This window comes from Geospiza fortis, unplaced genomic scaffold (genome assembly GCF_000277835.1).
Source record: "Geospiza fortis unplaced genomic scaffold, GeoFor_1.0 scaffold41, whole genome shotgun sequence".
NCBI lineage: Eukaryota > Metazoa > Chordata > Aves > Passeriformes > Thraupidae > Geospiza > Geospiza fortis.
Window position 1 is genome coordinate 12,223,921 of NW_005054299.1, and position 13,425 is coordinate 12,237,345.

The window sequence follows — 13,425 nt, forward strand, 5'->3', positions numbered from 1 at the left end:
ATTATATAATCATAGGAAGAATCATGAGAAACTACACTGGGAACTTAAGAGAGCTATGTTTAGCTAAAAATCTATGTATACAATAGAACAATATAAGTTTAATAATTAACATGTAAGTTATATAACGATAGAATATAAAAACCTGTTCCTCTTCAATGTATGGTGGGATCAGATCTGAGGCGAAAGCGCCCCTGATTGCCAGAGCTCTTAATAAAAGCACCTACATATAATTGCCTGTGTGATTATATGTCCCCGCACGCTAACAATCTTGTTCAAGAATCATGCAGTTTTATCATTTAAAGTACCATAGGAACTTGAGGGAAAAAATGGGTGAATGTGAGCCATGAATCAGGCACAATTTCAATTCCAAACGATTTTCAAATCTTTTAAAAACGATTAATTACACATTCTCTCTCCCTCTAATACAATAAATTATGGGGTTTTTAATTAGCCTTGTGTTTTTAGCATCTAAATGTTTAAGAAACAATAGTTATTCCTCTGTTTATCCATTATGAATATAGCTCATTCTGATTTGGAATACAGCTACTCTAGGTGAAGCTGTCAAAGTGCATGAAAGAACATTTAAGACATTTTAGTGCCAGTGCTACAGTGTACAGTATGCATTTGACTTGAAGACTATGCACAACTTATTCCTTTGATTACTGTATCTAACCTCAAAATTAAATGGACCAAACTGGCTACAGCAGATTTGCTTACAAAACAAAACCCTCAATTCAAACCCAGTAGAAATACTATCCTTCCCTTCCAAACCTGCATAAAATCCTGTCCACCCTTCACCAATTGTAAATTCAGCTTGAAGTTACTGACCTAACCTTGGTCTTTTCCCCATTTGTATTTCTTACATGAATTTACAATAGAAATGGTGCAAAATAGCAAGACCTGTTGAATAGGCAGAAAGGACTTCAAACTTTAATCTGATTGGTTTAATTTTTTTTTAGCATGAGGAAAAAGAATAAAGTTACAAGATTCTTTTAATATTTTCACAATGTTAAACTAAAACTGAGCTCTAGGCTACATGTGTAAGTAAATCTAGAACACAAAAGGGTTAAATAAGATCTTCTTTTAAGATACAAGAACTTAAGCTTTCTTTACGTTTAACAAACTTCACAGAACAGATACTGCAAAGGAACAACCCCCTCCCCAACTTTTTGTTTAAAGTGAACATTGTCCATAATTCACATGAACTTTAAGTAGTGTCCTCTCAAGAGCCACCTTGAAACCATCTGTGCACTTGTAACGAGATTAAAGAGAATATTAAGGAGGGACAAAATAGCATCTTCAGTATTAATGCAGAAAAGTCTTGTGTATCAATCAGAATGCCCATCAAATGCTAGGATAGGATTTTGTAGGAAAAGAAAGTGCGTATCACAGCAGCCGCCAAAATCCATGTTTTTCTTAAACTCCTCATGGCAAATGTAAATAATATCCTTGGACAGTCCCTCTCACCAGGACCACTTCCTGAAAATGTAGCCCATTACAGAAGCTTTTGCTGCTGGTTCATATTCTTGAATAAGAACAAAGAAAAAAAAACCAGCTTGCCTTCCAGACAGCTTGCATTTATAATGATGGGACACTTCTGATTTGCTTAATGGTTAATGCCAATACAGTCAGATGCTGAATGTGTGTGTGGAGAAACATATATATATGTGTGTGTATATATATATGTATTCTTTTTTTCATTAGTTGTCTAATTGTTAAATGTACCTAACTGGCTACCAAAGTAACAGTATAATTTGGCCTATAAGGAGTTAATTACCTGTAACAAGTAGAATGGAGGATGACTCATACAAGCTGGGGTTTTCCAAGTGACAGGTTACTTCACCCCCAATGTTTCACATCTGCCCAGTATTTGAAGATGAGACAAAGTCAATCCCTCCCTCAGGTTTTCTTACAAATGTACCCATTGTTAATAACTCACTAATCGACTGTGAAGTTAAACTCACTCAGGATTAAGCTGGGCGACATGGGCACGAATCACTTTTACCTGCAGAAGCCCTGTGTGCAGCAGGAGACAGCCTGGTTATGGTGTTTGCTTTTATGCTTCCAAAGTGGCAAAGCTGGTGCGGCTCGGCTCAGCTCAGCGTGACACACCGTAACACAGAACCAAGGCTCTGACCAGATCCAGGTCATGCATTCACATCCACTCGCTATACTCACTTTGTGGGCAAGCATTTTCCTGGGCGCGTTCAGCTGCATAGAAGGAGGGCTGGTGGAGCCCCTTTGATTATCTCATTGACACTCTGAACGTGAGGAACACGAACTCACTCTGACAAAGGGCGTTTGTTTTACGGGTTGTTCCCCAATACTGTTACTGAATTCCGTTTGCTACAAAATGTCCTTTTTTCCCCAATATGTAAGTCTAGCTACAGAAAGTCAGTCTGTAGAATCCAGCCATGGCTACTGTGCTGTGAATTAGCCTTATTTGATCAATTATCAGATACCTGCACTTAGCAAAAGGCAAACAAGAGCCAATCAGGTTTCGGCCAGTGGGAATGGCTGCACTGCTCAAGGTATGTGGAATCTGTTCACACAACGCATAGAATCTCTGTGGATGCCATGTAAAAAGTTATGCACCATTTACTGCTCCAGGATGGAGTTGGCTTTAAAGAGAGATCATAATTTAACAGAGAAGAAAGAAAAAAAAGAAGGAAAAAAAAAAAACAAACCCTGATAGGTTCTTTATAGTAAGATACATATAAAAATTTTTCATAAGAATCTCTGTTCCCCTTTCTTTTTGGCTTCCTGGGAAGAACCGGAAAGGTGTTCCTGCCCCAACAGAATCCCTGATGCTGGTGACACTGCCTAACTCAAAAGCCACATGCGATGAAGGCACGAGTGACCAGTCAGGTCTTCTGGGCTTAAGCAGCTGCAGTTGCTGCTCTGAGTAGTATTTCACCTCCTCAGGATTCAGTAGCAGTGAAGAGGTGAAAGGCTGCACATTAAACAGTTTGTCCGAAAGCCATGTGCATAGCAAACTTTTTTTTACACCAGCTTCTATACAACTATTTGTTTTAACTCTGCAGCTGGAATGTTTCCAGCATAAGGCTTTTACAGTGACTCCAGCAATAACAGAAGCCTTTGGATTTTTCTTGCTTTGTTTAAATCCACTAGCCATACTCAAAAATAATATTTCTTCATGTTTTATTTTTATACGGTGGCTAGCAGGCACCTTAGTAACCAGCCAGAGATAGATTTCAACCACCATCAATCCCTAAACTACAGTACCAGGACGGTTGGCTAAAGGAAGGAAACTGATTGGCTGTAGTCTGAAACTTGCCTAGTACAAGGTGTCTGGCTGACTTTGTCCTAAATAAGGCTAACATTAGTGAACTAAGAGAACAGCATTTGGTTGCAGTCTTGCACTCAGGAACATCCTTCGCCAATGCGTTGGCAAGATCTCCCTACTTTCCGATCCAGTTTCACCATTTTCATGATGGCCTCCTCGCGTCCGCGGCCCATGTGGTCAAACGTGCAGTCGTGCTGTTCGGGCAGGCGGTGCAACATGCAGAACACGTAACCTGCCAGAGGGAGACAGGAGACACGGTTAGGGACTGCTTACACAGGTGGCATCTCACCTGAACCACGAGTAACCCCCCTCTACTAGGGGATTACTCGGTTCTCAAAAAGTCTCACCAGTTTAAAGCTTTTACTTATTTTCTTACAGGGTAACAAATATTTGATAATTTAGTGCCTTTTGCTGAGAATTTATCAATACAGTACCAAAGCTCAAGTCATAGAAGATTTATGACTTTTTTGCCATCCTCTCATCCTCTACAGGAAACCTCCAAAATCATCTAGGCTACCTATGTCTACATAGTAACTAAGCTAATGCTTTTGGGTTTTAATCACCTTTGCTGAAATCTTTCCTACTTTTGAGTGGGCTTTGTTGTCATTTCTGAAACTCACACCTATGGTACTCTAGGGTGAGCTCCCAAGCAGATTTTCAAGTCAGAACTGTTAAATTTAAGCACCTTTCTTCCTCCTCACTGCCAGTGTTGGCAGTGATGGCCGGAGAGTTCACTGCTCCTTTGCTATCCCGGTCTTCAGAAGCTTCTCCCCACGAACCATTCTGTCACTAACCACAGGGGGGAACAGGCATTTGTCACAGGGACATGGCATACCACTTCACTCTGTAGCTAAGAAGTTGAGGTTATTGTCTCTTTGTCTAAAGCTCCTCAATGTTACTCAGCTTTCCAGGAAGCATGTGACTTAGAAACATGCCAAGACTTTTCCCTGCAGGTGAGGAGGGCATCTGCCATAGCCACCACTTTCTAGTCTACAAAGGAAATCAGCTTTTTCCTTCTTTGTCCCTAACACTTTGTAACAGTAAAGAAACTGTCTCAAATTTCCCACCTCCAAAATGAATGTAAAATAGCAGTGGATGCTACAGGAGGGAGAAGTCACACAGATACAGGGCCCACCAGTCCACTGTATACCAAACCAAGTATGGTTCATGTAATATTGCCTATGCTGGGATATTTTTCCTGCCTGATGGTGCAAAGACTAACACTCTGCCTCTTACTTGAAAGCTTTACATGACTGCTACTCCTTAAATGCTCAGAAGATATTCAACCCACAAAATTATAATATTTGAGAGATGGAAAAGGATAAAAATGAGTGAGTGAATGATTGGGGAGTGTTTTGTGCATATACACAAACACTCATATATCACACGTATATATGAGAATATGTGTGTGAAGTAAGTTAAGTTCCTGGACTATAAGATATCAATTGCTGGAGAGAACAACTTGCTATCTTTATATTAGAGTGATTGTTAAGAAAACAGAGAGGGGAAAAGTGTCATACATGGAATTATTTTTAAAAAGTGAAGAAAAATTGATTTATCTTTGCGCTTTGTTTCAGTAGCACCAGGCTATGAAAAGACGCAGCTATTATCTGTGTCTGGCTTTGAAGCCCAGTTCTAGGAACAAAGCCAAAAGGACAAGTTTTCCGTATTGGTATGTATAATTCAGAAATATGTATGGAAACATGCAGATTGAATTGCTATGTATCTCACCCCTTGTGATCATTGCCTCCACTTCAATCTCAGTCTGGGTCATACCACACACAAATGTGACAAATATCTTTCCTGAGGTGCCAAAAATTCAAGGTCTGATTGTTAAAATGAAAATATCCCTGGACTATAGTGCCAATACTGAACAGGCATTTCACTCAGTTCTCTCTCACAGAAAGTAGGGTCTGAAGGCTTCCCTTATTTCTTGAAATAAGATATCAAATTGCTGAACCAAAGTCCACTGCAGGTATAAGAATCATAAATACCTACCTGGATGAGCTCAAAAATCAAGTTCATCATCTCATTTGCAATGAATGTCTAAGAAGGAGACGTAAGACACAAAGATATGGATTGGGCAGGAGGTGTATCAGCCCCTTCTAAATAAAAACTTGTTTTAAATCCTGGCAGTTTTACAGATCCTTTCCAAATGTTTAACAAGCATATGCAGAAATGCCATCTAATGTTACCGAAAAGAAGTCTTGAAAATTTATACCATTTTCTGCACTGCTTCACCAAGACCCTTTGACAATTCTGTAAATGCATTAAGGAAGTTCATATGCCACATGATTTATCACTTTTGAACATGACCTTTCAATTGTCCCATTTCTTCCCCTTCTACAAAGCCTCGTGCAGACCAGCACAGCTTCATGATATTCCTTTAATCTTTTTCTGTTCATCAAGAATTTTTTTATGCATTCTTGAACAAAGTTTCAGTAACTGTCCACAAAAAAATGGCAAGTGATTTTCATTTTTCCCAGAGTATGGGAATAGTATGTCTAATTTCAGCAACTAAGTGATCTAAACCTGTTATTAATATATGCATATATATATATTTAAATATGCACTGCTAATTAGAACAGATAGTATCTAATGAAAGAATACCCAAGCTCATTTTGAATGTTACGAAAATAGTTCTGCATATATTGGCTGATTCATGGAATGGGTCTTAGTCTGGTTGAATTAGCAATTCAGATCTCCTGGAAGCTCCATTTCCAAAAAGAGAATTCAGATCTTTAGTATCATTGCTACAAATGCGGAAGTCACTTTAAAGATTGGAATTTGTTTTTTTGTAGGTTTTATTTAAAATTTAAAGGCCTTTAAAACACTGTTATTCAGCAACTAACTGAGTGACACTAGTTCTGAACATTTTTTCATTAGTTCAGAATGGGTATATTCAATTAGGTTATTACTGGTGTATTCACTCCTTGTTTCTTCAATGGTTTGAAAATCAGAAGGGACACTCTGTGCTCTGCACGTGCACAAATGCCTGAGCTGCATCAAGGCCATCAGATTTTACAGCAGTTCTATTACTGACTTGTGTGTACTGGGGCAGAAGGCCAACAGATGCATCTGTATTTTGATCCCTAATGCCAACCCATATTTAGAGGTGAAACCTTTTCTCCTGAGAACTCTGCTTCTATGGTTATAAAGCAGGTTAGATGAATGAACTCCTGCAGTGTATATGCTGTTAAGTTCATTATGGGATGGTATCAAATACAGGTTGTTTCTCGTAAAGGAATTTACTGCAGAAATGCTTCTTTTTAGCACACTATAACTAAAAGCCAAAACAAATAACTAGTGTAAAGAGCATTGCAAAAGGGAATCCATCTGCCAACTGAAGTTCATTTGCCCAAGTCATCAACCTAAAACATGCCAGACCTCCACTCCCAGTGCAGAAAATTTCAATCTAGTAAATGTAATAATACATCTCACAGCTCTGCAATTGTTTTCTGATGTTAGAAGTAAACTATGAATCACCCACTCCCCAGGTCTCTAATGCAAACATCTTGGAAAAACATTATATAGTGCCTCAAAACATTTTTGCTCCTCTGAGCACCACAGAAACTTCTACAAAATACATCATAAAAAAAATTCACTTCCATTTCACCAGAGCAAAAATGGCTAAAGCCATAAAGCAGAGCACCATCCCTGCATTACAGAGGAGTCACTCAAAGGAAGCCCAAGACTGCACACCAGCAACTATGAAGCTGCTTTCATCGTTCCTGAGGAACCTGATGGGAAAGGGATATTGGAGAGAACAGAAAACAGACTAAGCTTCCATATTCCAGACCAGAGAGTTATCACAGACCTACAGCATGCTGTGTGTGGGTAATGAAAAACAACTGCCTTTTTTTCATTGCTACACTCAAGAGCCCTGGTACATTTTTGAGTTACTGAAGGCTGAGCCGTTCAAGTATCACTGCTGACATGGAAAGGCAAAGCCCTTCATTACCCAGTACCATCAATCATCTTAATTGTTCACTCTAGACATTTATCCTTTCATTGCAGGCACCAACTGCTCTGAAGGTTTAGCCTTCTATGCTACAGTGAACCCTTCTGATACATTCAAAGAAACTCCCACTGGTAGGTAAAAGAAAGTGAAGTAACATTACCATAAAACCCTGAGCTTCTGATACTTAAAAATCATCTTACCTATCCATTAGGATCAGTATTTATTATTTTCATTCCCAAGTCAACAGGCAGAAGTTCAGAACTGTCAGAACTTGCAGCTTACACCATTTCCAAATTTCATTTCATAAATAACCTATGTTTGTATAGAGCCCTATACAAAGCCTATTCAAAAGCAGTCCTAGTAATGACACAGACATAATCCTGTGCAGAATTCTGTGCTGTGTGCTTTGACTTCACATTCTTCACAAGATATTTTACTTCTCTTGCAAATTTGAAATTTTAATCAACAGATGTTCAAACAGAATTTAAAAATACCTTGTGACTTAAGAGTTGAAGATACTGCAAAAATTCTCTACCAAAGGTTAGAAGCAAACTGTGTAAGATTAGAAGAAAACTAAATACACCCAAGGTATTATCTAACAAGGTATTGCATGAGTCTACAAGCAGATTTCTGTTCAAGAACAGATTTTAACATCTCTTTAAACAAAACATATCTGCAGGCTATCACACAGCACAGCCAAACCAGGCAGATGAGCCAGCAGAGAAGATCAGCTCATGCTGCTGCATTGTTCAAAACAACTCCACACCATTCACGCCCAAAACAACATTTATGCATCTCCCCCATAGCCCTTCCAACTGGAAAGATGATCTAATGTGTTGCAAATTATACTAACAATAAAACTGTTTATAAGTAAGTGTGGAAAGGAATGTTTTGGTTTTTTTTAAAGACATGAAATAGGCAAGAAATTACTGGAAGAGCAGAACAATAGCTACCAAGACACAAAGCAAGATCCTAAAGGCTTCAGCACCTGAGAAGTGCAGTATGACCCAGCATTCTCCCCTGTGTTCTGGAGGCTGTTTAGCAAGAACACACAGTAATGGAAAGATGGGACTGTGCGCTGTAGTCCAGCCAGGCAAAGCTTCCAGGGCAGCTCGACGCACTGCGTAAGCAATAGAAATATATTCCAGTTTGCTGGTAGCTGGTATTATTCTCTTTTAGACAGCTCCATTCTTGCACCTACTCTAATTATCTCTCCTCTCTGTTCTGTGGGAATGCTCTGCACTAGCATTGTCAGCTTTCATTACACAACTCAAGGAAATTTCAGGTTTACTGATATTTTCTGTATAACCAAACCAAATTTCACAAAGCTAAACAACGAGGTTTTGGAAATAAGTGAACTAAACTCTCCTGTTTCTCTTTCCCAGCTTTGTAAGTTGACATGGACTTTGACAAAGTGATGAGTACCTCAGAATAACTTGGCTGGGAATCTTGTCATTCATTTCCAAGGGGAAAGAGGAGCACGTCACAGTATGATGAAGCTTTTTAATCAGACAGATGTACTTATTAAAAGTCCACAAAATTGAGGTAGTCCTTTCTATAATTTCCACTCCAATTTGAGTGGATGGGGAGTGTTAACCTCTAGGTGCTCAAAGTTAGAAGTCTCTAAATATCAAGGCACATTGTCTTAAGCACTGCCCTCTCAAAGCACTTCAGTTCCATGAATCTTCACAAACAGCACACAGCTGTAAAAGGTTCACAAAACATACAGGAGGATGAAGTGTACTTTTCCTATTAACTTATTTTTCTAACCATTTGCTATGATCATTGCACAACTTAATTTACAATATTTTCTTCTTCATACAGATCATTGATACCTACTCACAACTACCAAAATGATCAATAGCTGAATCAAAGAGAGGAAAAGGAAAGAGGTGGCGTAAGACACCTTAGAATGTTTCTTTTACTTTGGCAATCTGTCCCTGGGACTGGATGGGCACTCTGGGACTTCCCTCCTGCTCTCAGTCAGTGATAATCTCAGGTTTCATGCTGGAAGCATATAGCTCTGTGATATCTCTGGTGCTACATAAGAGTGTTCATGAGAGCCTACAGATTCATTTTGTATTTCTACTACTGGTTTTATACTTAGGAGAAAAAAAGGAATAAGAATTTTTTTTCTGTTCTTCCTCTATTTTGCTCTCTGCCATAAAGAGGGTAAAGCAATGTGCATTAGAGACAGAAAAAGCATTTGTGGAAAGGACTGCCCAAGAAGTGAATGGAAGAAGTGAGGACATAAATGAATGAAAGAGAGAGGACATAATACTGTAACAGCCACTGGACAGGTAAATATTCTGCAAGAATTCTTCCAACTGCAAGGAAAAGACTGTATTTCCAAGTTGGGTCATATATAACCTGTGTTTCAAAGTTGTTTTCTGTCTATTTCCTTTAAGATCACAAGCTTGGGAAGCTGCTTTAGGGAGCACACAAGAAATGCAGTTTGGCACTGTGGAGACCCTGCAAACAAAATGTGTTTTATCCCAGTTCGTGCTAATTTCAAATACACTTTCCTATTTATCTGACTACTTGCACAGAAAGATGTCAAACTATTTTTTCCTACATTGAACATGACAGGTTTTAAACAGAGAATTCATATCACTTCAGGACAGAGCAATAAATGTTTTGGATCAACAATTCTTGGAATTGTTGATTTGAATTTTTTGGATCAACAATTCTTAAGGAGGTCCTACACAAGGCACTACTGTATTCCTTGTTTTTTGAACTAAGAAGAACAACTCAAAGTTTCCCTGTTTCTTTGAAGACACTGTATTTGGAGTGGAAAAAATTAAGATATGGATCTCTTCTAGACTTGATTCTTAACTTCTGCTGTAGTGAACACTAATCCCAGAGAAGTAGGGAAAATGTTTAGGAACAGAGCTGAGGTTTTCAGGAAATTATTTCTGAATTTCAAATAATCCCTAATCAAAGTCAAAGTCATAAATACAGCACATCTACTTTGTAATAGTAAGTTGCCATTAACAAATGTTTGCTATGGGTCAAGTCTGACTGACTGAGTACTGCAGGTCTCTAGTCAAGATTGTGTCCCAGTTCCATCACGCACCAGAAGAAGATGGTGGTTAAAGAATTTGATTTGGACCAGATATTTTTCTTCTGTACAGAACTCATGCATTTGAGAGTAAACACTTCCACATCACAACTTCTTCACCCACAATAGATTTGTAAGTTAAGGCTGTTATCTACTGGGGACAGACTATCAGAACAATTCAGGTCCAGGAATACTCCCACAGATACACCATGCAATCAATACTCACTTCTAAAGTGCTTTATACCTCAGAGGTCACTGACTTACCCAGTGGTGACAATGGCATCTGTAGGCTCCCCTTCTGACCTTATACACTGTCCCTGGCTTTTGGTCTCAGCTTTCACCCACAGCAGTCAGGCACAAGCCGCAGCTGCGACACCACAGCCTCACTCTCCAGCCACCACAACTGTTGGGTCACTGCTCTTGTGTAATCTCTGCAGAACTGGGCTCTGGTCCCAGTTCATCTGTGATAAAGATGCAACTTCCCAGAAATTAGTATTTTAATTTTTCATGTAATCTGTTGATATAACTGGAAGAAACATTTTTCACCAAAGACTTGTGTGATTGTTGAAACACAAAGGCAGGGAAAAAACTCCCAAATAATCAAAACTGGTTAAAGTTTAATTTAACAAGAGAATATTTGGAGAAACCATTTTGCTCCAAACAACTTACAGCATCAAGTGAGGTATCAGATAATGAACATAAATGATGAACTTTTTTGAAGGAGGGGAAAAGTAAGGTTCAAAATTAAAAGTTTAGACTTTAGGTAGATGAAGAGTTTCCTTATTTAAACAATTGTGTGATTTTGCAATGGCACATTCAAGAGGAATTAGTATCACTGCTACACTTGTAAAAAGAATATTCATTGCCACATTTGCATGACCAAGAACACACTGAAATAATACTGCACCTCCCAAATCATTCCTAGTTTCACAAGGCTATGTGGGAAAATGAATCCAAAGAACAGAATGCACAGTAAAAAAAAAAACAGAATTATGTCAAAAAGGCCTCCTAGTGTCCAAGGCAGCTAATGAAGTAGAGGTAACCTGTACTAACGGGTTACACTATCACAAATGTTAGTAGTGCTATAAAATTAGATCTTCCATGGGTTATACCAGCTTATCAAGAAGCATTTGTTTCAACATATTTAGATTTGAGCAATAGACTCTCTAGATTTGAGTGGTGTGAAACCTTAATTAAAGTGTCCTGAGAAATGGCAGGTGGATGACAGAGCTCTCCTAAGGTCAGAGCTGGGACTTGTGCAATATTTAACACTTTAAAAAGAGCTGTGTGAGCTTTAGTACTTCCAGAATTCTCTACACCAAACCCACCTGAGCTTATACACTTCTCCCAGAAGCTAAGGATTTAATTAAAAGCTGAAGTGTACCCAGAAAGTTAATTAAAATAGCAAGCAATACCTAGTGATTCAATAATGTATGTGCGTAATTTTGTTTAGCCCAGTGAAAATGCAGGAAAGGTAAGGCTACTAATAAAGAACCGGAATGAATAATGAAAGGGTCTGTACTAACATCCAGTATGTGTGGCATTAATTGTAACAGTTCTCCTGATCCTGCATGTATTTTGACTTCATCACATGCTGAATACAATTGCAGGTTTGACTTTCAGTCTATTTCCTGAGTTGTATTACTTATGTCCTGAGTTTCGGTAGAGGTTGCACCATAGTGATCTACAGTCTGAGAGCAGCTAGGCTGGCTGGCCAAACAAGAAAAATGCAGCTCTACTTCTTTCAAACCTAAATAAAATGTGTTTTATGTCTTCATTCCTTATTTACACCTTCTGTTCAGGGTCTCTTAGATTACACCTTCTGCTCCATGCGAGTTTTCTGTTACTATAGCCTCTTGCAATCTATGTCAAGAGTAATTCTTCTTCTAATCACAGGAAAACAGAGCTCCATTCAGAAGTCTAATTTACACCACAAAGGAAAACAAATGCTTAGAGCAATGTACACTTCCACTATTCCCTTTTTTTTTTTTCTTTTGGTGTAGACTTACAAAACATTCCTGGCTCTTGCTTGTTCAGAATATGGCAGGACCCTCATACATGACTTGTGCCTGTAGCTTGCAACACTTTCATCAACTCGGGAATGTTTAACAGCTCTGAACACCTCTGAAGGTATTTGCATTTCAATACATATAAAGAAAGATACAGTAAATAAATATATTACCTTTAAAAACTTACTAAATACTCGTATGTGATTATAATATCCATTCATGCAGTTTCTCAGCTCTTGAAACTTTCCTCCAAGGCCAGTGATACTTAATACTAAAAGGCCCTGACACAGACTAATACGATTCTTTTTACTTTTGTGAACTGATGCACATTGATCTCAATGCCATTTCCTTAGGACATCAATATCCTTAGAACATCCACATCAACTAGTCTCAAGTCTCAGTACCTACCTTTAACACCTTGTTATAACTGAATTATGTAATTTAGGACCACAGGTGGTATTTTCCTCTAAGATAACATTTTATTTAAGGGCACTCGTTAGGGGAAAAATACTCTAGCTCCTGGAAAGAATTCTGACTTTTCAAGCAAATTTAGACAATTCCTTTCAATTATTCTTTTTCTCCTCCCAGTTCTGGTGCAGCAGTTGTGGCTATGTTCTTTCCCCACTTCTTCCTGTGAATATCTTAGACTTTCATCAACAAAATTCACATTCCTCCCTACCTAAGCCTTACCTTGTGGTCAGTTAACTAGCTGGTAAGGTTTCTTCAGGATTAATCAGATTATTATAGCATATTTTTGGGCCTTCTGTGTCTACTTCAAATATCAAATAGTAGTAGAATCAGTACTTTTGTGTACAGCTGTTTGTTAACATATGGACAACCATGTTTGAATTATTTTTAAGGGTGACTTATCTGTCCTTTTTTCTTAAGAAAAAATGACTCAGAGACTGAGCAAATACTTCCCTAAAGGTACTGGAAAAGATATGAGATAGTCTTAGATAGATTTTTATGTTCAAGTTCACTAGACCATGTGTCTCTTGTGCATACAAGACAATTAAAAAATTGCATCATCTTTCTCTTTATGGATACACTTCATTCTTCTGTAACTACAATACAGGTATGTAGGGAA

At 38.4% G+C, this 13,425-nt stretch overlaps 1 protein-coding gene across 2 annotated transcripts in view; it reads right to left on the reverse strand.

Annotated features, from left to right (window-relative positions):
* Nucleotides 1-908: 908 nt before the first annotated feature.
* Nucleotides 909-13,425, reverse strand: part of ZFAND3 (zinc finger AN1-type containing 3) — a 102,146-nt gene continuing 89,629 nt past the window's right edge. For both annotated transcript variants that reach the window (XM_031060605.1, XM_031060599.1), the window contains one exon: nucleotides 909-3,539. In XM_031060605.1, the coding sequence (XP_030916465.1) occupies nucleotides 3,385-3,539 (155 nt within the window). In that variant the 3' untranslated portion in view covers nucleotides 909-3,384. The remainder of the gene's footprint in view (nucleotides 3,540-13,425) is intronic.